This window comes from Glandiceps talaboti, chromosome 3, assembly GCF_964340395.1.
Source record: "Glandiceps talaboti chromosome 3, keGlaTala1.1, whole genome shotgun sequence".
Classification (NCBI taxonomy): domain Eukaryota; kingdom Metazoa; phylum Hemichordata; class Enteropneusta; family Spengelidae; genus Glandiceps; species Glandiceps talaboti.
In genome coordinates this window covers 7,681,771-7,709,239 of record NC_135551.1, presented here as the reverse complement: position 1 = coordinate 7,709,239, position 27,469 = coordinate 7,681,771, and the positions used below count along the sequence as shown (strand labels likewise).

The 27,469-nt window shown below is 36.9% G+C and overlaps 1 protein-coding gene across 1 annotated transcript in view; it reads left to right on the top strand.

The window, feature by feature from the left end:
• Window positions 1–26,308, top strand: part of LOC144432985 (cilia- and flagella-associated protein 47-like) — a 38,738-nt gene extending 12,430 nt beyond the window's left edge. The window contains exons 18-48 of the mRNA XM_078121297.1: window positions 462–671; window positions 1,054–1,204; window positions 1,619–2,194; window positions 2,777–2,975; window positions 3,149–3,370; window positions 3,822–4,096; window positions 4,620–4,863; window positions 5,666–5,899; window positions 6,334–6,562; window positions 9,364–9,556; window positions 10,065–10,162; window positions 10,539–10,655; window positions 11,125–11,523; window positions 12,214–12,493; window positions 12,965–13,222; window positions 13,738–14,178; window positions 15,134–15,339; window positions 15,922–16,065; window positions 16,684–16,802; window positions 17,190–17,396; window positions 17,906–18,149; window positions 18,610–18,785; window positions 19,024–19,243; window positions 19,903–20,007; window positions 20,514–20,670; window positions 21,171–21,429; window positions 22,016–22,287; window positions 22,852–23,023; window positions 23,773–23,934; window positions 24,297–24,465; window positions 25,021–26,308. Coding sequence (XP_077977423.1) covers window positions 462–671; window positions 1,054–1,204; window positions 1,619–2,194; window positions 2,777–2,975; window positions 3,149–3,370; window positions 3,822–4,096; window positions 4,620–4,863; window positions 5,666–5,899; window positions 6,334–6,562; window positions 9,364–9,556; window positions 10,065–10,162; window positions 10,539–10,655; window positions 11,125–11,523; window positions 12,214–12,493; window positions 12,965–13,222; window positions 13,738–14,178; window positions 15,134–15,339; window positions 15,922–16,065; window positions 16,684–16,802; window positions 17,190–17,396; window positions 17,906–18,149; window positions 18,610–18,785; window positions 19,024–19,243; window positions 19,903–20,007; window positions 20,514–20,670; window positions 21,171–21,429; window positions 22,016–22,287; window positions 22,852–23,023; window positions 23,773–23,934; window positions 24,297–24,465; window positions 25,021–25,242 — 6,960 coding nt within the window. The 3' untranslated portion in view covers window positions 25,243–26,308. The remainder of the gene's footprint in view (window positions 1–461; window positions 672–1,053; window positions 1,205–1,618; window positions 2,195–2,776; window positions 2,976–3,148; window positions 3,371–3,821; window positions 4,097–4,619; window positions 4,864–5,665; window positions 5,900–6,333; window positions 6,563–9,363; window positions 9,557–10,064; window positions 10,163–10,538; window positions 10,656–11,124; window positions 11,524–12,213; window positions 12,494–12,964; window positions 13,223–13,737; window positions 14,179–15,133; window positions 15,340–15,921; window positions 16,066–16,683; window positions 16,803–17,189; window positions 17,397–17,905; window positions 18,150–18,609; window positions 18,786–19,023; window positions 19,244–19,902; window positions 20,008–20,513; window positions 20,671–21,170; window positions 21,430–22,015; window positions 22,288–22,851; window positions 23,024–23,772; window positions 23,935–24,296; window positions 24,466–25,020) is intronic.
• The last annotated feature ends 1,161 nt before the right edge of the window (window positions 26,309–27,469 follow it).

Below are 27,469 nucleotides of genomic sequence, written 5' to 3'. Positions count from 1 at the left end.
ACAAATGTATTATTATTATTATTAGTTGTTGTTTATTTACAGCTCGGTAAAAGTGAAAATAACCGTACATGGAAATACAGTTGTAATAGAACAGATGTGTTAGTCTTTAGTCCCCTGATGACTGAAAGTAGGACGCTCTAGCTGTAACATGTACAGTAATCACCCTCAACGAATTAAACCATGGCACCCATGAACCCACTTGTAATATCTGAGTGATGAAATGAAAGCTATATTCCTAGATACTTCATTTTATGCAAAAATGATACAAAACAGCCACTTTACCTTAGATTCTCCCCTTCTAGTCTCTTAACTTCTACATTTGTAAGTACAAAAAGGGGTTAAACACTCTGAACCCTCTCAATAAAGATTTTAGGGAGAACATTGCATTTATATATACCTAGCAAATATAGAGAAAGTTACAACTTATCACTTTCTAACATAAATCATTGTCTTTGTACTAGGTGATAGACCCTAATCCGTTCCCAGGACTGACAGTCACACCAACCCATGGAGTAGTACCAGTAGGTGGGGTGGCTGAAATCAAAGTACAGTTAACACCTAGTGCTGTGTTAAAGTTTGATACACGTGTACAGTTAGCTATACGTGGTTGGAAGACAGTGGATCTCAGGATGGGTGGTACCGTAGAACCCCCTATAGTGGATATTGATATGGTGAGTGACCTATGAACCTTGAACTTTGACTTGTCTCACTGTAGCTGTAGGTTGATTGTATTGGAACGTAAGAGCTACAGATCTTCAATCTGTGATTCATAATAAATAATTTGGTCTTATGTGCTAAAATGTCTCTAGAACTCATATAATATGTGCCTTAACCCCTTTAAAGGCCCATGTTTCAATCCCAGGTTCTTGCATTATATTAGTGCAATGAGGATTAGATGACTAATTTGTAAATATTTTTTTTTGTTCATGATTGAATTTTATAGCTCCACTTGAAAACTTTTTCTCACACAAATTACTTCTAAATCTGACTTGCACCTTTTTATTTTATTTTATTTGACTTTTTCCTGACTTTTCACATGTTATTCTTGTTTAGGCATCCTTCCATCTTGGTGGTGTATTTTGTGGTTCCAATATGACTGTACCATTCAAGTTAATCAACAGAGCACAAACCAGAGCTAAAGTGGAGTTTGATTTGTCCAGGTTTACTGATTTCTCATTGAAATTTCATGGCGATGTAATGGAAGGTAAGAGATAGACTAAGTCATGTATATGCTTTATGTTTCCTGAGTGATGATTCCGCTTCATGAGTAAAAGCAGGGTTTATACACATTCAGGGGTTATTTTTTGCTGTATATCAAAGCTACCTCAGACTGTTCACATATTCAAAAGTGGGTTGAATATTTTCAATTTTATTTTATTTTTGTATGGGAGTTGTTTTTTCTGCATATAGAATTGCCAGTAATAATCGACTAATACTGAAACATACTAAAACTATCACTATTTTTAGTTTAAGTTTCAAGAATTCATGATTCCTAAATGACCTTAGTAAAATTTCACACAGTAGTGGTTTTAATCAAAATAGTAAAAATGATACTGTCTTATGATTATTGTGATTTGTAATATTTTATCATTTTGATGTTTCGTTTTTTTTTATACAGAGAGTGAAGATTCCCAAAACCCAGGTGTTTATAAAGTAACTGTCAGCGGACAAGACGTCATCAAATGTGAACTCAGTTTCCATCCAACAGAGGTTGCAGCTTATGACTTCATTGTACCAGTCAGTATTAATCAAACCGATGCACCAACTCCAATCCCAACACCGTTCCCTCCAACACCAGCACCATCCAGTAAAAGTATCCAACACATCATCACACCCAGACCTGTACCTTTCACCATCTCCACGCCAAGACGTCGTATCGTCGCTACCGGTTTACGCCAACCACTGCAGCTATCTCACGTCAAGCTAGAGTTCTCGTTGCCGTCAGGGTTCTTTGAGATGGGTGTACAACAAGGTATCTATGGACAAAGTAAAGGTACAATGATGGTGAATAACAGCGACAAAGAATTGAAATGGTGTCTGGATTTGAATAAATCTAACAAAGCATTGGAGGAAGGAGTATTTAGATTCCTGCATCCTAATGGTACACCATTCCTAAGTGTTGATTCAGAGCAAGGTGTTGGTGGGTACCTCAAACCTGGTGAAACATTTGCCCTTGGAATACTGTTTTGTCCAGGTAAGCTGATGTTTCAGTTTGTGTCTAAGTGTCAACCCTCACTCCCCCTTTGAAAGTTATTAGTATCAATCCCTCTCTCTCCAAAAAAGGCACAAGTGTCACCCCAAAAGTGGGTTTTTGACACCAACCATCCACATCACCTCCGCAAAGGTTATGAACATTCAGTGCCCTATTATAGGAATTGTCACCCCCTTCAAAGAAAACAAATTACAAGTATAACCCCCACCTCTCCCCCACCCACATACGTACATGCCCATTTTATTTTCTGAGAGTCATGTTTGACATGAGTTAATGACTAAGTCATGTGTATGCTGCTGTCAAACTGGACGCAAAAACAATTGTTGGGGTCAATGAACGAATGATGCACATTGGTCTCAACTCTGTACTTAATAATATTATTGCATTTTCAAAGCTCCAAAGTATCGATATCTTTCATTGCCATTTTCTATTGTCAGTGAAGGGTAAAGTATAAACAATCACAAGAGTTCATACTAGTATTTGATATATCATATTAGAAAGCAATGATGCCAGAACATTATTGTAACAGTAAACTTACTCTGTCTTTCTTCATATCCTTTGTAGAAGCACCTGGTTGCTATGAAACCAAAGTCCCAATTATCTTGGATGATGAGCAAGACAAGATATATCGATATCTTCATCTGATTGGTGAACTAAAAGCTCCCAGACTGAGGTTTGATCCACTGGCTATTGTGTTAACACCAGTCCCACTGTGTACTGAAGTGTCCGCCGACTTCACTGTACATGCATCGGGATTCAGAAAGTAAGTTACCATGAGTCTTATATGCAACCTTTATGTTCTCAAGGTCATACTGAAAGGCTATATAATATCCAATGTATGAGGGCGCCCTATATACATGGCTTTGCATAATGTTAGAAATGATATGTTGGACAGTCAAGCAGTTATGACATGTTTATGTTTGTTGTGTATTTCAGGGAGACTGTGATAGAAGTAGACTTGCCTGATATTGAAATGGATGATGGTAGTACACATACTGTACTAAGTGTCAACTTTCCTGAAGGTCAAGTCATCCAGCCATGCTGTGCTGATGACGGAGATGAAGAACCATTTGTATTGAAATGTACGGTCACGTTCTCATCACCCAAACCTGTGTCTTTTACACAACCAATTACTTTCCAAGATTCTGATGGAAATAGGTAAGTTTATCACATCGCCCAAACCAACGTCTTTTACGCTGTCAATTACTTTTATTTTATTTATTTATCGGATAACCAATGAGGCCAGTCCCATTTATAGGCTCATTTGGTTCAGTATTAGTACAGGAGGAAACCGGAGTACCCGGGGAAAGAATGCGTTGTACGGTAAAGTCAAACTGAGCGACACTCTTCTTACAATGTGGTAAATTTAATCAAACCCAGCCGACACCTGGTGGATTTGAACCCAGACTGCAGAGGTAAGAGGCGTATGAGCTAACCGCTTGGCCTCCAACAAACCCCAAAATGTGTCTGACACATCTTAAAATGCCATGTCACCTAACTTTTCATGGGCCAAAATAAATCTGTTCACAGCATGTTACCGGTATTATTTATTTGTGTTCATACATGTTTTCCTAACTTCCTGTTTATTTGTTTATACGTTTATTTTCAGTTTCTCCATCCAAGTGACGGCGACGGCTGACAACTGTTTACTGACTGCATACCCATTTATTGCTAAACACCGAGCTGATCACCAGATTGTGACGGAGCAAGGTAAAAGTGTCAAAGGTCGTCGTACCCAGTCTAAGGAAAGTCTGAATGTTGGTGAAGCTATGTTAATGCCGGTAGATTCACCGACAAGACCATCTACAAGGGCTAGTACTAGTTCTACAAGTCGATTTGTATCCAGTACGTCCACATATGAAGACTCTTCTGCTAGTGTTACAGGTGAGTTAACGTCAATTCTCACACTAATCAGGCCATGGAAATTATAATAAATTATAATAAATTATGATAAATTATGATAAATTATATTATGCCTATCATTGGTCAAGATAGATCATTAGATGCTATTCCTAAAATACTTCTCTTCGTTCAGTTGAGGAACATCTTCGTGTCATAAGGGGTCTTGCATTGTCATGACATACATGTAGAACTGCTGGAGTATAAATCCTATATTTTCTGTTTGAATGTGTACAACTTGGCTTGAGCTTGGTATAATAATATGCATGTAGTGTTCAAGACATTAGTTGACCCGTTCTACCATCTATTACATAATTTGGTAAATTGCATAATTGTGACAACCAGGTGTAAGTTTATGTTTATCCTGGGTAATGTATATTAGACAATGCAATGTTAATCTAATGCTAGTATGTGGTGGGATTCAATCATAGGCCTTTAGACGTGACTATAGAATCTTACATATTTCATTGTCTGATTGTTGTGTGGATTGTTTATGTTCATCTTATAGAATCTACTTACCCAAGTACACCCCGTGATGGTGCTGCCAACCATCTTGCAATGGATGTTGAAATGGGAGAACAGAGTCGCCAAGACTTGGCATCACGTTCACTCGGCTCGGCTGCTTTCCCTAATGAAGACACAGAGGAAGGCTTATTCCACCAAGAAGTGTTAATGGCCGTCCAACGTTGGATAACCATACAGGGTTGGCCTGGTGGTCCTAACCCTATCTGTATACCAGATGGACTCAGATCGTAAGTTCTTACATATATAACAATTACAACCCGTAACACCCAAGTGAAGTGTTTTGAATTGAGTGCCATAATCACTGATAGCATTCATATCATGTGTAAAAGTACACTGTTTCTATTGATGTAATTATGCTATTAAACCTGTATATAGTTGATGTAATTGTAATCTATCTGTAAACAAAGTCATCATTGCAAAGCAAATAAATCATCAATGACGAGAATGTGAATAAAGATGTTGTAGAAAGTATCACATAGATCTCATGGAGTGCTGGATACAATTACAATTGTAACATCATTTACTGCAATTTGTCAGCTTTTTGTCATATCTGAACAGTCACAAAATAAATCCCATATTTTGTGTTTGAACCTGTGTAACTTGACTTGTGCTTCCCATAACTCTAGTTAACCACATGTACATGTATACTACCATGGGTAACATCAATATGTACACTCCTAGGTTTGAAGGGGAGTTAGGTAATAATTCTCTGGCTGAGTCAACAGTTGAACAAACCACTGTGATTCACTGTGTATAATCAATCAGCTTTTCATCAGATCAGAATGATTAGAAAGTGATATACCATACTTATTTGTGTTAGCGCCCTCACTCAAGCAAGGGCTCAATACTTTTGTTTTAGCAAGTTTCATTTTGGGTAAATATTTGAGTCAACGCCCAGGCACACATTCCCAAATGTGTATTTATCATGAAAGGAAATGTAACAATGCCAACAATGGTGAATGAAAGCTAAAGGGTAAGGTAATCATGGTTGACTTATTTAATAAATATATACAATGTCTTTATTTATAGGGGAGTTGGTCGGAGTTCTATGGCTGATTCCGGTGATAAACCACCCCGTGGTGTAGACGCTGGTAGTGGTAGTGGGCATAAGAAGGGACTAAGTCGTACTATTTATGATATGGTAGCACATCTGACTGGTAAAGCTGTTCCTGGTATACCCATCAACCAACCACTGCCAGGTGATTCTACAGACAGAGTTCTACAACTACACTGGCAACATTCAACTCTGTTGACGTTCCTAAGGTGAGTCTATAGTCTTGTACTCAATTCTAGATATCATGATCTCTTCTAGGTGGAATCAATCTCCTTGATACAACACATAGATGCATATTTGTGTATTTTGGACCATGAGTGTGCTCTCAGTCAACCCAGCTGTATAATTGGGGACCTGGTAGGCTAGAGGTTGCAATGTGAATGCGTTAATTGTATATGCTAAATGAGGCTGCAAAGAATTGTATGCTCCCCAGGGAAACTTGCATGTTATAAATTGATTGATTAATTAATTGATTATAGATTGATTGATTAGCTGACAGTGTTTTGTAAGTTGAGTATATTGTGATATTTACATAAATTTGAATAGTAAATTGCTGTCATGTCATGCATCAAAGCCATGATGGTACATGTGTATATGCATATATTACATCCACTGATGATGTCATCATTTTGTAACATTACAGAGGTCAAGGGGCATCAGTAGCATTCATCAAACCAGAGTATCTACTAGAACCTGATGACTACAAGAGATGGGTTAAATTACAAGAAAATATTGGAGCTCAGAAGAGAGAACGGGAAAGTAAACAGAGAGCCAAAGTAGATGTAGAAGCTGTACATCATTGTCTGGATGAAAGTCTGTTTGAATCTGTGTCTAAGAGAGCCTGGACTGATTTGATACTACAAATACTGAAGGTAACAGGATTTACAACCAGTAACACTGAAGTAAAGCACTTTCTCTACGTGTTACACTCATGTATAGCATTCATATTTAACAGGGCTCGAAATTAGCGGTAGTCTCGCGTCAATTGACTACCAGTTTTTCCAAAATGACTACCAAGTTCGAAAACTGGTAGTCATCCTTGACTACCACGAAAATCCTAGGGACGACAACCCACCGTATGCATGGAAGGCCGCCTGCTGACAAGTTGGCAATGTAGCGTGAGCACTGGACTCTAAAAGCTACGTGTGATTAGATACGGCTGGCATGTTTGATATTGCTTACTTTGTAGTCAATAACAGTGGCTTGGTAAAATAAACAAAATACATGTAGCTTATTTGTGATGTTACAAACGCCATAATGTCTACTCAAACGCAACACTCTATTGATTTCATGACTGTTTCATTGTAATTGTCTTTTCCATGTCACACAGACCTCACAGTTGCGATCAAAATGATACAAAACTTAGGAAAATATACAGAATAAAATCATTCTCCCACCACTAATCGCGAATGTAATAGTATTTTACAACAAGTCATTCAATACTAGGATACCTAAATTTAGTGGAAGGATGAAAATTTACGTCATTTATCGAAGCCCTTAGCAGAGGAGACAAATCCTAGACGCAATCAGAATGACTTCCTGTGTTTATAGATAGTAACAGATAAGATTTGAGGGACTGCCTTGGCACATACCATTTCTCTCTAGGGTTGGGTCATAGCATATTAAGGGAAACTGAAATGGATGGTGACCGTGTGTATTTTTTATCGTATGACGTTTTATCTTTTACAAAGTAAATAATAATAAATAGCATAAATGCTCAGATTTGAGAGCATTATATAACTTTGACAAGCAACCCACACACCCGAAATGGAATGAGCCACTAATCATTACATGTAACTCTCCACCTCACACCGTTACTGATTCAGTGAAATAAACTACAACATGGAAAGTATGTAATTTTGCTGTGTGACTAGCGATTTAGTTAGTGTTTTGAAGTTTATTTCTGTCAATCTCTCAGTCACGTCCTGTATATATGTTTGAGGCCAGTAATTGTTTGGTGTGTGTGTGTGTGTGTGTGTGTGTGTGTGTGTGTGTGTGTGTGTGTGTGTGTGTGTGTGTGTGTGTGTGTGTGTGTGTGTGTGTGTGTGTGTGTGTGTGTGTGTGTGTGTGTGTGTGTGTGTGTGTGTGTGTGTTTGTGGGGTGGGGGGGATGTTTGTACATGTATACATGTGTGTGTGACTGAATGAATGTAAAATATGTGTATATTTATTATGTATGTGTTATGCCAAAATTTGTGTCACTGTCAGTTTGAGGTTTCCAAGTGGACATTGCAAAATAACAGCTTGGTACACACAATAATCATTTATATGATATTTACTTACTATGATACTACTGTAGTATGATATTACATGTATTATTTTAGGACAGGTCAAATGTTTGCATAATATGAATGTCACTAAATTCATGAAAAAAACTCAGGTGTTCTCAGCACGTTTATTACTTAATGTTTTGTTTATGCATAAATTATTAAATGCTGAAAAAAAGAATGACTACCAAATCTTCCCTGTTGACTACCAGTTTTAAAAAGTGGTAGTCAAAGTGACTACCAACTAAAAAAGTTAATTTCGAGCCCTGTAATTACAACCAGTAACACTGAGGTAAAGCACTTTCCCGATGTGCTACACTTGTGTATAGCATTCATATTACAATGAGTAACACTGAAGTAAAGCACTTTCTCTATGTGCTACACTCGTGTATAGCATTCATATTACAACCAGTAACACTGAAGTAAAGCACTTTCTCTATGTGCTGCACCCGTGTAGAGCATTCATATTACAACCAGTAACACTGAAGTAAAGCACTTTCCCGATGTGCTACACTCGTGTATAGCATTCATATTACAACCAGTAAAAGTGAAGTAAAGCACTTTCTCTATGTGCTGCACTTGTGTATAGCATTCATATTACAACCAGTAACCCTGAAGTAAAGCACTTTCTCTACTTGCTACACTTGTGTATAGCATTCATATTACAACCAGTAATACTGAAGTAAAGCACTTTCCCCGATGTGCTACACTTGTATATAGCATTCATATTACAATCAGTAACACTGAAGTAAAGCACTTTCTCTATGTGCTGCACTTGTGTATAGCATTCATATTACAACCAGTAACACTGAAGTAAAGCACTTTCTCAATGTGCTACAGTCGTGTATAGCATTCATATTACAACCAGTAACACTGAAGTAAAGTACTTTCTCTACGTGCTACACTTGAGTATAGCATTCATATTGCAATGAGTAACACTGAAGTAAAGCACTTTCTCTATGTGCTACACTTGTATATAGCAGCATTCATATTACAACCAGTAACACTGAAGTAAAGCACTTTCTCTGTGCTACACTTGTGTATAGCATTCATATTACAACCCGTAACACTGAAGTAAAGCACTTTCTCTATGTGCTGCACTCATGTATAGCATTCATATTACAACCAGTAAAAGTGAAGTAAAGCACTTTCTCTATGTGCTGCACTCATGTATAGCATTCATATTACAACCAGTAACACTGAAGTAAAGCACTTTCTCTATGTGGTACACTCGTGTATAGCATTCATATTACAACGAGTAACACTGAAGTAAAGAACTTTCTCTGTGTGCTACACTCGTTTATAGCATTCACATTAAATGTAAAAGTATACTGTTTCAATTGGTTTATTTACAAGTCAAGACAGCATATTTCATTGACCTACTGGTATTATTTTATACACATGTAGGTATTACTGTTAGCTCGTGTCACGCCAAGACAGTTCCGTACCATGCCCAATCCCGGTGGTCCCCCTCTACCAGCCATCAACCCAGACCCTACGTGTAGTAATGTGTATTCTATGGGAGAGAGAATACTGCTGGCTTGGGTTAACCATCACTATGAACATCAACGTCATATCATATGGAAAGACTGTACCAAAGGTAAGTTGGACAATATATGACATGACTGTCATCACCAGTTTGCAGGAAATACTTGTATTATACTTCTACACCAAAGGATTTAAAGGCCCATGATTCAGTCCTACATCCTCATATTTTTCTTGCCTTATCAGTGGAGTCGTAATGATTAGTTAGGATCATTCTGTTGTTAAAGACTAACTTTTCTTAAGCTTAACCAGACATCGATTTTTCACATTCTAAATGTTAATCCTAATTCAGACTTGGTCTTTAAACCTAACGTGAGAATTCCATGATTTTAGATTATTTTTATCTTATCAGTGGAACTATAATAATGATTTCATAGAATCTCTCCTTTGTTCTGCACCACCTTTTCTGTGCCAGACACTTGTTTTACTCTTCCACATTTCAAACCAATTAAAAATGGTCCTGATGGTTAAACTACTTGTTGTTTTGACTAATGAACACAAACTGGTATACTATTTAACAAGGTCAGTATAATTGACACAACTTGTGTATCTTTTACTTGTAGGAGGAGTGCCGCCATCTAGATGGATTGTCAACTTTGACTTTGATTTATTGGATGGCTTGGTGTTAGCTTCAGTATTGGCTGCACATGTACCATTCCTGGTAAGTCACTTACCACCCACCATTTATTAGATTTAGTGTTAGCTGGTAAGTCCCCTACCAGCCATGATTTCCATTTCACTGTTTTATGTAGTTGCATTAGTCGCTTTCAACAATTTGATATGACAGAACCAAAGTAAAGAGCATGTTAACATTTAGCTATCAGAAGACATAATATATTTGCACTCACAGTAGTTTAGTTTGGTCTATAGGAAGACCTATCCAGTGTTTTATTTGTGTAGACTTACAGTGTACATTTCAGGACCTTCCAGTGTTTGCAGTATCTCGATTACCAAGTGGTTATAGCTGATTTCTGGTGTACGTTTTTGGATATATTTAAGTTTAGCAATTACTTTAAACTGTTGTTGTTTATTTGCAGGTAACTTCCCATCTTCAAGAGATGTACACATACCCAAATACTGCAGAACAGTGTCTACACAATACATTGAAAGTAGTCAGTGCCTTCAAGAGTATCGGCATGGACTATGATATACAGGTAATAAATCTTATTATTGTTATTACATAATTATTTATACAGTCTTGGAAGACATTCCACATGTTACCCTGCTATTATTATTGATAATATTTGTTTTTCTTTTCGGAGGAAATCCAAGTTATATTAGGGGCCTTTAGGCTAATGATGAGTGGTGGCACGATCTTTGCATTTCTATTTATTTGAAAACTGAGTGAAGGAAAATTTTGACACTAACGGACTTCTATGATTATACACACTATGCAATCATTGAATGTAATTGCATATTATAAAAATGCTAAATGTTTCAACGTGTATTTGCAGCTCTACGAAATTGATGATATGTATAGACACTTTATTTTGATGTAGAAAAAAAGGGTCAGTTTTGTATTCTACTTCACAAATTGAAAACTTGAATGTTATTAAACTTACAGTAGTATTTTGCATTCTGACTGAATTTGAGTAATTTCTGATGCATTTTGTGTCTTTGCAGGCAATTGACATAACAGATCCCAACCCAGTGGCATTACTATTGCTGTGTGTTCATTTGTACCAAAGACTACCTCACTACACACCTAGGGCGTCAGTTGAGTTTATTGGTACATTACATTCATCCGTCATGCGTCAAGTCCGTCTTACAAACCCCAGCAACAAACCACTAATATACCATGCCAGTCTAGCTGGTAGAGATGCCAGAGATTTCAGATTACCTCGTGGTGAACAAGTGACTATAGCACCCAAGGGAAAGGTGGACCTACCTGTAGAATTTACCAGTCGGTTTTTGAGACCATCGGAAGCTAATCTGGTACTTGTAGGAAGACGTACTGGGTCAGCTACAGGCACTACCTTGGTGTTTAATCTGAGAACAGCTATTGATAACATAGAACCAATGGTAAGTATGATGTTCATCATCTAAATATATTCATCATCTACTAGTACTGGGCCTACTACTAAGTTACTGCTAAGTGACAACTCCTAATAACACACTGAGTCTCATTTTTAAGGTGGTAGATAACCATGAAAAATCAAAAACTGAACGGTCCATTTTCAAATCACATTACTAGTAGTTGCACTGAACTTAAAGGTCCAGTTTGAAAAAGGATTAAAATTTAGGTGTACAAAACAGTTGTCTGGCAGAGATGTAAAAAAAGTTGGTCCAGAACAAAAGAATGATCCAATGTAATCCTTATAGCTCCACTGATAAGATAACACTAATGTGAGAACCTGGGATTGAAACCTTGGCCTTTAATATGTACCTCAGAAGTAGTCCTAAACCTGTACTGTATCTTTGTTCAAGAAAAGTCAACCAATAAGCCTTTCCAAAATTTGCCATGGTGGCGCTCTACTTCCTGTTTGTGTGTACTTTGGGGGTATACATGGTATAGGTTATGCAGTTAATCATAGAGCACTGCTGCTTTTGCAGTGTCTGAACAATACCAAAAACATCCCTGATTTACACTTCTACAGAAGGGACAAAGCTATTAAGAAATGGTACCATGAGTGATGATACCCCCAATTTGAGTGAGGGCGCTGTCTTCTCAATTTCCTGTTACAAAATATTACTTTCTTTTTGATTTTACAGCATGTGTACAAGATAGAGAATCCATGCTATGAGTTGTACAAAGTTATGATTCATGCCACTAATCCCTTTGATGAGGCTGGAGAATTCCGGGTTGTATTAGTGGAATCTAAAAATGACTTCCCAGGAACAGAACAAACCACCAAGACTGGATTCCTGAAATCCAAACCTGCTGAACCCAAGAAAGTCAAGTCGAAAATTGACCATGGTCAGAAAAAAGAAAGAACCCCATCACCACCTAAAGCGGAAGATGTCAATATGAAAATTGGTACATCATTAGAAGGTTTGTTCAGAATCATTATATTATCGTTGTTTATAGCTAATGAAAATATTGTCAGCCTTGCCACATTTCCTTTTATAGTAAATACATAATGGAGAGGGTGGGCCTGGGTGAATCACTTCCAAAAACAAAGCTTACTTAAACAAAAGCACTGGGTGCTTGCCTGCATGAGGGCGCTAACACATCTCAGTGTGGTATTCAAAAAAATGCAAAGAGTCGTTTATTGTCCCAGTTTTTGAAGATTATATATGGTGGAAAGGAAGCACTTGATTTTCTTTAAAAGCTAAATTCTTAAAAACATTTCCAGATAAAAGTTTGTCAATGAACTTGTACTAAATACTGAATATATGATATCACGAATTATATAGTGACCAAGAAATATTATTCTGGTGAGATTACTTTCAGTTTTTCAACATAGTCCATCAGCCATTGTCGTGTGTGGTTCTAATATTCCAATCAATTGTTCCATTACAGGTGATAAAGGTAACCAATTGAGTTACTTCTTCTGTTCCCAGCCATCAGTGTATCTTAGTATGAATGAATCGGCTACAGTAGAGGTGGAATTCCTACCTTTCAATACAGGACATAGACAGTGTTCTATTTTACTGATCAATGAAAAGATTGGTGAATTCCTGTACTCCATAGAGGCTACAGCAACACTGCCAGTATCTGGTGTTCTACCGTACAGACCTAGTCCTAATAGTGTCCGTATTAGCAGTGCTGCTGCTGCAGGTATAGTTATCACTTTATTTGTATATTTCTAAGGTTGTGTTACCAAAGTATAATATGACAGAACACCATGACACTATGATATGAATGTAAAAGTGGCATAGTCTGGGTATTTACATGAGCACTTGGGGGTGGGGTGGGGGTGGGGTGGTGGTGGTGGTGGTGGTGGTGGGGGGGGGGGGGTATCTTGTATCCTGAGTACCCATACTGGCATTCATGCATCATGAAGTCTATCATTATAACATGTGTATCCAAGACAGAAACTTTTGCCAAAAATGTAACAGCATTTTTTTTTACCTCTTTGTAATCCCATGAACCATCTAACTATAGAAGTTAGCTCATGTCATTGTTAATCAAACAGTAAACAAAACAGATTCATTGTATAATGTTTGACCTGGTGTAATGTATTATCAACAAGTAGTACACCTCTTGCAAATAATGATTGTGTAGATAGAATTCTCCTGCAGGACATAATTCTTTATGACTAACTTTGAGACTTTTTTTCCATGACTTCATAGGAAGTGGACGTGGTGTGTACGGAGGTGACGATAGAGTCATCTACTGGCGATGTGATACCAACAACACATTACAGGAAGAACTCTACATCCCTATAGCCAACAAAGCCAGAGAGAATGCCTTAGTGATTGCTGCACAACAACGCATGTCAAACAAAGAGATAGAGAGAAGGAAAATTACCGGGACGTTGTCTAGTAGTTCGGTTACCGCTGCCATTGCGAAGTTAGAGATCGCCGCAAACGGCAAAGTTGGAGAAAGTACCAAGTTTAAGTCGCCAGCTTTACTGAAGAAGAAAGATACTGAGTGTCAAGTATTTGATGTAGATATCAACTCTAAGTTCTTTACAGTACCAGAATCAGTTACAATTCCACCAATGGATAAATTGAAATCTACGACTGATGATGTCATGGAATGTGGAAGTCCTACTCATAAATCTCAAACAGGTTAGTCAAAGCATCACATTATGTTGTGTGGCATGACGGCATATTATGTAGTGCTGCATCACATCACATAGTATTGCATCATATTATGTAGTCCTGCATCAGATCACATGGTATTGCACCACTTCATGTAGTTCTTGCATCACATCATATGGTACTGCATCACATCACATCATATCATATGGTACTGCATCACATCACATCATATCATATGGTACTGCATCACATCACATCATATCATATGGTACTGCATCACATCACATCATATCATATGGTACTGCATCACATCACATCATATCACATGGTACTGCATCACATCACATCATATCACATGGTACTGCATCACATCACATCATATCATATGGTACTGCATCACATCACATCATATCACATGGTACTGCATTACATCACAGGATATTTCATGATATCATGTTACACCATGTGACGTTACCTCACATTACATGACATTATACTGCATGCATCATATCGTAACACCATACATCACATAACATGAAATTACATTACACCATTCAGTATCACATAACGTAACACCATGTTAAATCACTCACATTACATTGTAAAGTATTCTATCACATGACATGACACCACATTACACATCTTTTCATTTACATCATGTTGGTACACATTGCATTACATCATTTACCATGATATCATGTGATATGAGTACATTGCATCAATTTCATCGACAAGTTTTTGCTATGTTATTTCTATGTTATTTCTATGTTATTTCTATGTTATTTCTATGTTATTTCTATGTTATTTCTATGTTATTTCTATGTTATTTCTATGTTATTTCTATGTTATTTCTATGTTATTTCTATGTTATTTCTATGTTCGTCAGCTGAAGTAAGAACATATTTGAAAATAAATTATTAAACACATAAGTATTATTTACTTTTCGTAAATCCACAACCACTTTTTCAACTATTCATTACAGGTCTTGTCCTAGACAGTGGTTCTGTGAAATTACCTATTCAGTTTGTACCTAAAGGAGCAGGTCACTACCCATGTCGTGTTGTACTTCGTGCTGGTAATGATATCAGAGTATTTCAAATAGAATGTACAGTTAACCCAGAAGGTACAGCTGCAGAGATTGAATTCACAGCACCGGTGCATCAATCTATAACACAGGAAATACCCATAGTAAGTAGTACATCAATCTATAACACAGGAAATACCCATAGTAAGTAGTACATCAATCTATAACACAGGAAATACCCATAGTAAGTAGTACATCAATCTATAACACAGGAAATACCCATAGTAAGTAGTACATCAATCTATAACACAGGAAATACCCATAGTAAGTAGTACATCAATCTATAACACAGGAAATACCTATAGTAAGTTTAGTTGTAATTATAACATCTTTAGTATAGCCTGGCTTTGATTTTCACAGTCTGCCATTGTTCCATACTTACTGCACATGATGTCACTCATTAACAAAGTTGGCACCTCAGAAATAGAGGTGTCAGATTTTTGTTGTACAGTTTCTTTTTTCAAAGACAAAGTGTTCAAAATATATTGTCTCCAAAGCATACTCTCCATTATGGTAGGAATAGAACTTGCATCTTGGTGATGTCTTGTGATGGTGTTGGCATAGAAACGGAATAAGATTCATAAAATGTTTGTCCAGTAGTTTTATTTTTGACTTGTTGTAATTTGTTACATTGTGATAGATACAAGTCATAACACTACGCTAACACTGTTATTGTCTTTTTTTAGGTGAACCAAACACCTCATGATTGGCCATTACGTGCTAGTATTGAAGGGTATGGATTCCATGGACCCCCTTATCTACTAGCTAAGGCCATGCAGACATCATACTATCCATTGATGTTTAGACCATCTATTGAATCTTATATATCGGTAAGTTTGTCTTCATCTCATCCCACATCCCAACCGACAGCCCTTTCTCATGTCCTCACACCCCAATCCCACATTCCAACCTACAGTCCTTTCTCATGTCCTCACACCCCAATCCCACATCCCAACCTACAGCCCTTTCTCATGTCCTCACACCCCAATCCCACATCCCAACCTACAGCCCTTTCTCATGTCCTCACACCCACATCCCAACCTACAGCCATTTCTCATGTCCTCACACCCCTATCCCTCCATATCTACTAACCAAGGCTATGCAGACATTTTACTATCCACTCAGACTGATGTTTAGACCATCTATTAAATTGTATACACCAGTAAGTTTGTTCCCAGCCCACATGCGCACTGCCATACCCATCCCATCATATAGCCTTCATGTCTACTAGCCAAGTATTCTTGTAGGACTTCACTCATAAACATTCCACTCCATTTACCAGAACTTCACTACAAGTTTCTACATGTAGACCTAATGTAATGTTGTTTACAGGACTTTCATACTTTAATACACAGATAATAAGTGCGTACCAACAACCACATGTCTCTTCCTTATTTGGTATACTTTGATATTTCATTTGACTGACCTTTCACCTTTGTATATTACAGGGTAAATTACTACTTCACAACAATGATAACAATACAGACCATACATTCTTCTTACTTGGATTGGGTCAGAAACCACTAGCCTTGGATCACATCACAATGGAATGTCAAGCCAGACAAGTGTAAGTACAACACATACACCTTTCCAGTGTTTACATTCAGTATTCAACATCAGGGTGAGGACGCAATAGTTTTTAGCATTTTTATGGAAATTTGACATTTCAGATAAACATATATGTAATAATAACAGAACCCCCATGCAATGTCAGTTCCAGTTTTGGTACTTGGGGGGGTGGTGGGTGGGGGGTGGTGGGTGGGGGGGGGGTATTTACCTTCATGCTTGCAGTGTTTTCTGCTGCACTTTCATGAGGTACGCTCGTGAAATTATGGCCGCAGAGTACACTGCAAGCACTTGTGTAAATACCCCGAGTACACCACACTTACACTTGTGCACATCATAAGGTTCTGTCATAATACTTCATGCTATGTTGTTATTTTGTTTTTTTTAGTGTAACACAAACCATCAAGGTACCCAATATTACATCCAATAAAATGATCTACAGAGCTGTGTCAGATCTACCAATTATCAGTGGACCACCAGTTACTACCGTCCTACCAGGACAAGAGGAGGAATATATTATCACAGCAGCACCGTGGAAACGTGGCAAATTTAAAGGAATTCTGTCCTTTATTGCCGGTGGTACTGCTAACTTCAAGTAAGTTGGGTGTCTTGTTTTGTAAAACAGTACTTGTAACTTATTATCAACAATGGTGATGACAAAATGCTATGTATGTTAATTAGCACAGTTAATTAGTCACATAGTGTTTAGAATCAAAGTCTGACCATCATAGTTGAAAAGATATCACAGAATTTAGAGTCAGCTTCTAACTTTCATGACTGAAGTGATTGTTTGTAGCACAGTGACTTGTGTATACATCCCATATTTTCTGTTCGAAATTGTACAACTTGGCTTGAGTGTGGTATAATAACTAGACATAGTTCTTGAAAATGGTATTCAATCGATAGAGAGAACAGTATGTTGACAAGTGTTTCATTAATGTCAAACTGTGTGGATTGATTGATTGATTTCAGTACCATTGATCAGAACATTGATTTTGATTGATTGATCAATTGATTGATGATCGATTGATTGATTAATTGAGTGATTGATTGATTAATTGATTGATTGATTGATTGATTGATTGATTGATATTACATTTACAGAGATACTGACAGTGATGGTGAGGAAGGCGGACAATCTGGTAGACCAGGTAGTGGTCGATCTGGACAGTCGGACAAGTCATTGAAATCTAACGACAGTAAAACTAGCGTGTCATCTCAGACTCGTAAGAAGTCGTCTAAAGACAAGGTAGAAGCTAGACAAGGTTACAGAGTTTGGTATTCAGTTGAAGTTATCAGTCAGCCTCCAGAACCTGAAAAGACACTGGAAATAATGTGTGCAGCCCAGGTCAGTTCTAGTTTGTCAGACTAACCTCACTTTGTCCATTTCCAAGATATGTTGATTGATATACTTGTCTACTGTTGACTTGAAGTTGGATGAATTGTCTGACATGTTTTGAGTTTAAATTTACGGTGAGAGGAGACCAGAACTGATATCTATTCTGAGCTACAATGAGATACTAATATTGCATGTAATTTTAAAAGTAGAACCTGACTTTTAATTTAACTTAATGAAGAACAAAACAAGTGTGTGTATGTGTGTGTGTGTGTGGGGGGGGGGGGGGGGGGGGGCTTTTCCACACTCAAAGACATAGTGATGTCATGTAAGTTACTATCTTTGCATTTACACTGAAATATTAAAACCAAGCTGATACTGACATTACTTCATTGCTAAACTCTGTCTAGTGGATTTAGCTAATTATATATAGTGTGCTGATGTTAACACCATGTCTATTTCACTCCTACAGTCTGCAGCCATAGTAGAAGTGAGTATATCTAACCCTACAAGCAATGATCTCGTATTTGATGTCACCGTAGAGGGAGAAGGTGTGTCTGGTGCTGAGACAATGACCTTGGCACCAGCACAGAGAGCTATGTATCAACTCAACTATGCACCAGCAATAGTAGGAGAGTTTAGTGGAAGGTGAGAAGAAGGCATTTTAATATCTACTTATTTTTGTGTTTTTGTTTTCCAGCGAAATAAATAAAAATAAGTCTAGCGAAAATGTCAAGGTTTACAGTACATATTGTATCTCGTTGACTTGTCAGAATATCATCTGAACTATGAACTATGAACTCTGAACTCTGAACTCTGTAGACAGACTGATATAGCTGTATATCTTTACACCCTCTTATAACAATTCTGTATTTTCTTTGATCAGTTTAATCTTCCAGAATGAACAAGTAGGAGAGTTCTGGTATGATTTACAGTTGATAGCAGAGACGCCATCACCAGTGATTTTACCACACTTAGAGTGTGAACTTGGAAAGTGGACCAGACAGTACATCCAGCTGTCAAACCCTACAGAGGAAACACTGGAATTGAAACCCAAGAATACTAATATGAATAACTTTACATTGGAGATTGATATGGATAAACTGGTATGTACACAAAGACAATAGGAACAACACATTTTTAGTTAGTCAGACAGACAGACAGACAGTCAGTCAGACAGACAGACAGACAGACAGACAGACAGACAGACGGACGGACAAACATTCAGACAGACAGACAGTCAGTCAGACAGACAGACAGACAGACAGACAGACAGACAGACAGACAAAAAGGCTGACAGACAAACAAATAGACAGACAGACAGACAGACAGACAAACAATCAGACTGACAGACACACAAAGGCTGACAGACAGACAGGTAGCCAAACAGGCAGATATACACAACAGTCAGGTAGGCAGAGGTAGACACAGACAGTTTGTCAGACAGACAGACAGACAGACAGACAGACAGACAGACAGACATGTACTTTATGCTTTGTATGCATCCATTTGTCAATCAGTGAATTTAACTTATAACAAGAAATATACTGGTCTCAAGATCTCAGTATAAATGATATCTTTGCAAATATAAAACTCCAATTAAGGTGTGTGAACAAAGCATAATATGCATATACAGGTTCACGTTAACTTCAGTTTTTGTATGATATGTAATAATGTAATATTGTACAGTCTTTACATCACATAAATGTAATAATAGTTCACCAAGGGTGATTAATGTTCTTTTTTTTTCTTCACACACTGACAGATTTTATTGGCACCTCACTCTACTGCAAAGATACCACTACAGTTTGTACCATCATGTCTTGGACAAGGAGACCACAGTGCCAAGATATCATTCACATGTTCACAGGTAAAATCAAGTCACTTTGTAGTAATCCATTTGTTACTTTGTTACTGTGTTCATACTGTAGATTGAAATACAACATTTACCACTAGTAATTCACTTCTACTGTGTCTACACAATACTGGTATGTATATCAACATGGTTGATTGCTTTAGAAGTCTAAACATTAACATAGCCTACTGGTTTGTCTTAAAAATCCTACATATTTCTATATGTGGTCACTCCAATGATTTATTTTATCGTACAGCTTGGAGGTCTGGTGAATCTCACTTTTAAGTAGATGTGCTAGGGCTGGCACCACAGGGTGTTTACCTTTCTATGTATCTGTTCTGTTGACTTCTAAATCCTATATTTCATTGCTATATTATCGCTAGGAGATCTCATCTACATAGCCTCTAGTTGTTGCTGGACACTGAGGGGTGGGGGTGGGGGATGGGGGTTTACATCATATCCAGGTTACCCTATGTCTTATAATCCATGTGTCTAATCTCTGTTTTATTGTTACTTTGCAGCTAGGAGATTTGGTGTACATAGCCTCTGGAAGTGGATTAACACCCCAACCAATGGACCCAGTTAGTGTTAGTGCTTCACTTGGTGCTAATACATCATTAATTGTACCATTTAGAAACCCAATGGATGAAACTGTACTGGTTGATGTAGTCTTATCAGGTAAATATACCCCGGTAGTAATCATTTTGTTTGTCATGTGATATAAGTCATTCCAACTCACTAAAAACTCACATAGTAAATTAATTACTGGTATAGCTATTCTGTGTATACACATCAATATGTTGATTTTGCTGTGACATTTTCCAAGTCAAAGAATTTGTTCCTAATATATCAGACCTGAGATCAGTGTGCCCTCTAATGATAGCCAAAATTTTGTTGTTCTGCGTCACTAGAAATTGTGTGCATCAGTGGTGCATCAAATTGGCTTTAGAGGGCACACTGCTTCCAATCTATGTATTCCCTTCATGGGCACAAATATTAAAGCAAAAACGATATCTCGTCAAATGTACACAGGATGTTTGTAGCATTGGCTTTGTAAACTTTCTGCCTCCGAAAAATGACATTCTTGTATTTATACATGTAGTTTTGATTTGTGCTGTAAATAATATTTTACATGAATCTTGTTATATAAGTTTTTCATTATTTTCATTCTATTGCAGACAATAAGGAAGTGTTAAACGGTATTGAGGGTAGACTAGATAGAAATCAAGTCCAGTCAGAGTCGGCGTTCTGTCTACTACTAAAGAATTCTAACAGTATAGCTGTACCAGCTAAGTCAACCGTCGATGTCCCGCTGACCTTTGCCCCCGATAACATGAATCTACACGAAGCATTACTGATCATATCAGTCAAGAAAGAAGATGGTAGTAGTTGGCAATATTTACCACCACAACAACCTGACCATCCATATGGTAGAAGGTAAGACTGATCTCAGCCAAGTGCTTCATGTAGAACTTTAGTTTCCTATCTTAAATGTAATGGACAGAAAGGGATATAAACAGAGTTTAGATGTTTTTGAGGATTGTTTTTGGTGTATGAAAATCACTTAGCCGTTAAAGTAGGGGGACGAGCTCCACGTTCAGGCATCATAGCAAACAACCCTGTCATGAAACCAAATGGCAGATTTGAGTGGCTTCACACCATGGAAGGTGTGGTACCCGAGTGTTGCCAGCTAGCTACCAGTGGGGGCTGGTAATGCAAGCAGGGGTGGAATCACGGAATGTACTACATCATTTAGTAATGTATATCCAAATGTAAATGAAACTCCTATTGTACAATATACTGTGTTAACAATGTCCGGAGATGATTTTTAATGTCATTGAAGGTATATGCATTGATATTGACATTATACTAAGAATAGTTTACTCAAGGTTTTAACGAAGTAGTTTCACTTGAGTAAAAATCTTATAAACTCAGCGTGTACCACTTAAAAAAAGTTTTCATTGAATATCATCATAGTTGTGTTTTATCATCTAATTCAAACTATTTCTTGTTACTTCACCAGAGATACCGATAGAAGGGATGGCAGTGGTGGATTGAAAGACATTCGTTGGTTGTACCCAATACATGGTATTCCTGAATCTCACCCAGTCTCTGAAAATAACATGGCTTTAGTTGAGTGCCAGACACGTAGTCGTATAGAACAGAGACTAGAGGCTACATTGATGGGTGCCGTACCTAGCTCTGGTAGTGCATACAAAGCAGTGAAAACTAGGGCTATTACACCTAAAGACTCCGCCAGACCTAGCAGTGGTGATGGAGTGGTAGTTGGAGAAGGTAAGGAGAATTTAGACTGTTACTTTGGTGTCATGAAGGCATGGTGGTATATACTGATTTCAAAGCAAAAGAATATGCATGCATTAGGATATTCATTCTGACCCAACCGACCATATATTTCTTGAATCAGGCAAATGAAATGAAAATAAAGAATACTGCCCTCTATGGCATGATCAGGAAATGATGTCACCTCAGTGAGAAGACAAACGCCATATTAAAGTGTGTATCTTTTTAAGGTGTTTTGATGAGAAACAATAAAATTGTCACCCTAATGCAAATCTTCAATATATAGACAATTCCAGTTTCGCTACAATTTCAAGAAAAATACCTACAGGACTGCAACAGATGTAATGATAGTACAAGTGTACACTTGGAATGTTCTCACACGTCTGGGTCCTAACATAGGTAAACCGAGATATCAGCAGAATTTTTTGAACTCTTTTTGTTGACTCGCATGAATTTCAGAGGAATTTTGTTATGACCACATTTTAGAATTCTCACACACATTCTGAATCATGGCCACAGTCTTTGCTGACTGTCTTTGTAATTCTTGTGTTGTTTCAGGTAACACTCTGGCAGAAGAGTTTTCTTATGACATTATGTATGGTGATGAGGAGTGCCATGCTACACTTGGTAATTCTATAGCATTGAGTTTGATACGTAAACAAAGAGACAAGACAACTGGAATTGTTGTCCTTATCTTCAATGTAGTCTTTGCTCCTTTCAAAGTCATGAAGTAAGTATGGCAATTAAACTCTGAAGATTACTTTAAATTATTAGACCCCAAGCAGGCACAGCCATGAACTTTGACCTCTATACTTTTACATACTGCTGTAAAAAGGGGATACAGGTGCTTAAATTATCAATATTAGAGACTTAACTGACATTTTTTGTTGTGGAAAACTTTCCCTGCTACTACTATGGAAATCAAGCTATAGGCAGTCTAAGATAGATACAAACTAAAACTATTGTTGTAACATATTGATACTATAAGCCATCAATGTAATTACATTGATGTAATTACCCGCCTAGTAAGGTAGCATCTCTGAACTGTTTTCCTCAAGTGGCCATACATACATCCAGCCATATTCAGTGTCGATTACAGGATGAATTATATCTATGTAACCAAGACACAGCTATCACCAATTTAGTTAGCATCTACTTTTAGTTTGCCTATAGCTTGATTTCCACAGTAGTATTTTAGGCTCTGCATGGATATAGTCAGTAGTGGGTTAATCAATATACATGTAGTTATATGATAAAAAAACACAAATGAGAAATGGATGGTCTCAACAAAACTCATAATTTGCTCCTTCTGAAGGGTTTCCAAATGTTCTGACTAGTTTTCACCCTGGTCACAGAGCATCACCAGGTCATTTATATGGTAGTTACCCTGCTACCCCCCCCCCCCCCCCCCCCATGTACTTACACATTGTAGGGACTAACAGAAACTGACATTCCTGTCCCATGTGTCTTACATTACAGTTATGATGTACAACTAAGGATTACAGCTGCCACTGGTGGCGTGTGGACATTCCCTGTCAGATTTGTCTCTACAGAACCACCTGTTGATGATGTCATCACTATTGAAGCAGCAGGGTTGAACAAGACATCAGCTATTGGCTTCAGACTTAACAGCCAAGCCAGGTAATGCCAATACTAAAAAAAAAGATACATTTCAATTCAAACTTCTCTTGGAAAAAGCCTTCTGAGATGGAAAACTAGCTGAAGATCTAAGTGATGTTTGTAGTCATTTATTGCTGATTACTATTGAACGTTATTGAATGGTTGGGACAGTGGCATGATATTTTTTTTTTTTATTTAATTTAATTTAATTTAATTTAATTTAATTTAAATAAATGTATGAAGTGAAATTCCTAACTGTTTTCTTAAAATCTTGATACCATCATCAGGAAGTTTTTGAATACAAGTTGTCAGCATTATTTGGAAATTCATGACTTTGTACAATTATAATGTATCATGTATCTATTTATTTTATTTTTTTACAGACATCCAGTTGCATTCAATGGTTACTTTGTTGCTGGTAGTGATCCAGAGTTTACACTAAGTCCACAAAGTGGTGAACTTCTCCCTGTAGGAACCAATGGTACACTACTGACGATATCCTTCACACCACAAATCTATGGAAAGACATACATTGGTAAACTTGTTATACAGGTTAGTATATCACTTAGATTGGTCATGGATAGAAATCTATTGTTTGATGTACTGTAAACCTGGGAATTTTCACTAAAGACTTATTGTCGTTTCTTTCTCTGGAAAACAAAAATAAGTAGTGACTAAAATGCCTTCATGTACATGAACACAATGTACCAGTCTGTTAATTAAAAAGTAAAAAATTAGTCTTTGAGAACTCGCTGAAGACTAAAATTGCAAATTTTTCTAGTCGTGAAAATATCTTGGTTTATAGTACCTGTTCAGATTTTATTCAAATTTGTTACAAAGACAACATATCTTGGGTTTACACGTATGTCTTCTATTAGTCAGACACAACTTACTAATGATAAGTTCTGTAATTATAGTATAGTTTGACTCAAGTACCCATATCTTTGAGGATATGGCAATATGTCTTGTGAATCATTTACACCTAAAACCAAGGATCTTATAACATTTATGCAAATAAACCCTGTGAAAAGTACGTTCTGTGAAGAAATGACAATATTCAATCTCATGTGAATCCTAATGTGAATATTGAAATGTTGTACATTCCAGACGTCTGAAATGCAATGGACGTACGATTTACGTGGTATAACACCTTCCTATACACCACCTAGTGGCTACTCAGAACGACCCATCGCTGGACCACACCCTGCACCACAGTTCAGACGAAGACCTACTAATTACATCCGTGAAAATCTGAAATTAACAACCACTGCTGTGTCCTCCCCAGTCAAAGGCAACCCTGTGTTGAAATCTAAACAGGTTTTATCGTAGAATTATTACTCAGAATTAAAAACACTAAAAAAGTATTGTACATAAATAGTGAAGACAAATAAATGAAGACATTTGATATTGTTGTAAATTGGTTTGTGATTGAGTGACGTTTTAAAAAAACAACAAAAGTGTGTGTTGTGTTTTGTTGACGTCACTTCATGGTTTTTTTTACCCTGATTTCATGGAGAAAACAATTTGTGAATAAAACTGTTCTGAACTTGTATATATATAAAATAATACAAACTGTGATTTTGACATTTTTCATACATTATGTAATACCTGTTTTAGTTATAAGACGTTATTGTCATGTCTTGTGTCCTGCGTTTGTGTACTTAAGGACTTTTTTCTTATACTGTAAATTTAGGCTTTGAAAATATAAAATAAAATATTTAGGCCAGATTTTAAACCAGAGACCAAAATGTTTTACCCTTTAGAGAATTTGAAGTGAAACTTAGTGTTTCTGAGTCACTGAAGACAAAAACAAAAAACAGATCTATGGCAAACCAGTGAAATATTCTATGTATTGAAACAGTGAGAAATAACTGGTATGATGAAATGGAGATGTTATTTAATAGAGTTTTTGAGTCAAATAATAATAGAAAACAGAAACATAGGATATCCATGGCAACCCAGTGACATATACTACTATATATTGAAACAGTGGAAGTTAACTGATATGGTGAAATTCATAAAATATTGTTCATTTTGTGAAGACTTTTTCATGTTGTATTATATTATCATGACAGCAATAATCTGTATAGTACAAGATATTTTGTGTACATTACTGCTAGAGTGATCAATTTGTTCTAATACTACTATGGACTTGATAATATTTTGGCAGCAAAATAGAATAAACCGTAAAAATTGACATGGTTGAACTATTTGGACTCAAATCTGACCTCTGTAACTAATACTGGTCCAGGAGATATTTTGATACTCGGTGCAAGATAGTAGTTTAGTTTGTGTGGAAACCAACTATATACAGTGTATTTACTGAAACCCGTCCATTGTTTTAAGAAATGAAATGCATTTATTTGACATGACTGTAAAATATCTATGAATGTTTGAATTGTTCCTAATAAAGAATGTCCTACATTATACTATTATTGTCTGTTGTTGTGTTAGTGTTTGATTTGCTTGGTAATTTCTCCTTGTATTCAATCATTACATTTATCAATAGTCTATCTTTCAGTGTTGCATATAGACCAGTGTCACCAGTGTACGTACTGTAACAGTACGGATAAAGTTACCTTTTAAGAATCTCATTTTGAAGCGGCTACATAGCTTTCGTCCGAATCCCTCAGATGTCATCAGTGTAATGATGTTATGCTGTTTGGTCAGGTGACTTTAATATTGGTGTCACCTGACAGTACTATAGTTGTGTGTTTCAGTGCTGGATATAATTTTAGCTGAATACATTCAGATTTCCATGGAAATAAGTCTTACTAAACACACACTTTACGAGTTGTCATATTTCTATAATCAGTATTTTTGAAAGATTTTGAATACAGTGGGATGACTAGATAAGTTATTTACAAGTAGTGTCTATTCTCTCCTTGCACTGTCCACCAAATTTAAGTATATCTGAAACGTCCTAAATTGTCATTCTACCAAATTTTTCATGTGCTAAATTAACATACACAACATTATTCTACATGCTTTCTCATTCTAAAAGTTCCAGTCATTGTTTCTGCATATGTAATATACTCAACATATGGGTTAGACCAAAAAAAGAAAAGAAAAAAAGAATTGTTTCTGGTCAGCCCGCGCATTATTTAAATACCCTTACGTCAGTCTTTTTTTTTCGTGTTTGTCCAGCCCATGCAGTCTGCAGGTGAGGGGGAAAACACAAAAATAACCCTCCCTACTTTAGCAGTGAAGACAATGGCAGAGCCATTCGTGAACAAGCAAATGACATCTGCCCCACATACCGTACACATTTGCTCTAAAGTAGTAAATAAAAAAAAAAACAGTAACTGCCATAAATAGTATATTGAGTGACAGATTTGTTGAGAATAAAAAAAAAATGGTGTCATCGCACCACTTTAGACAATGTCCTGATGACGAGAAACAATTCTTTGTTGTTGTTGTTGGCCTCAATGTGGTAGTACGTGTTTACATAAGTGGACCAACAACAGGAACGTTTCAGACTATATTACATTTTGATGATATTTTCGTTTTCTTTGTCTTTCTGTTTGTGTAAGTCATGAATTATATAAATCTATGA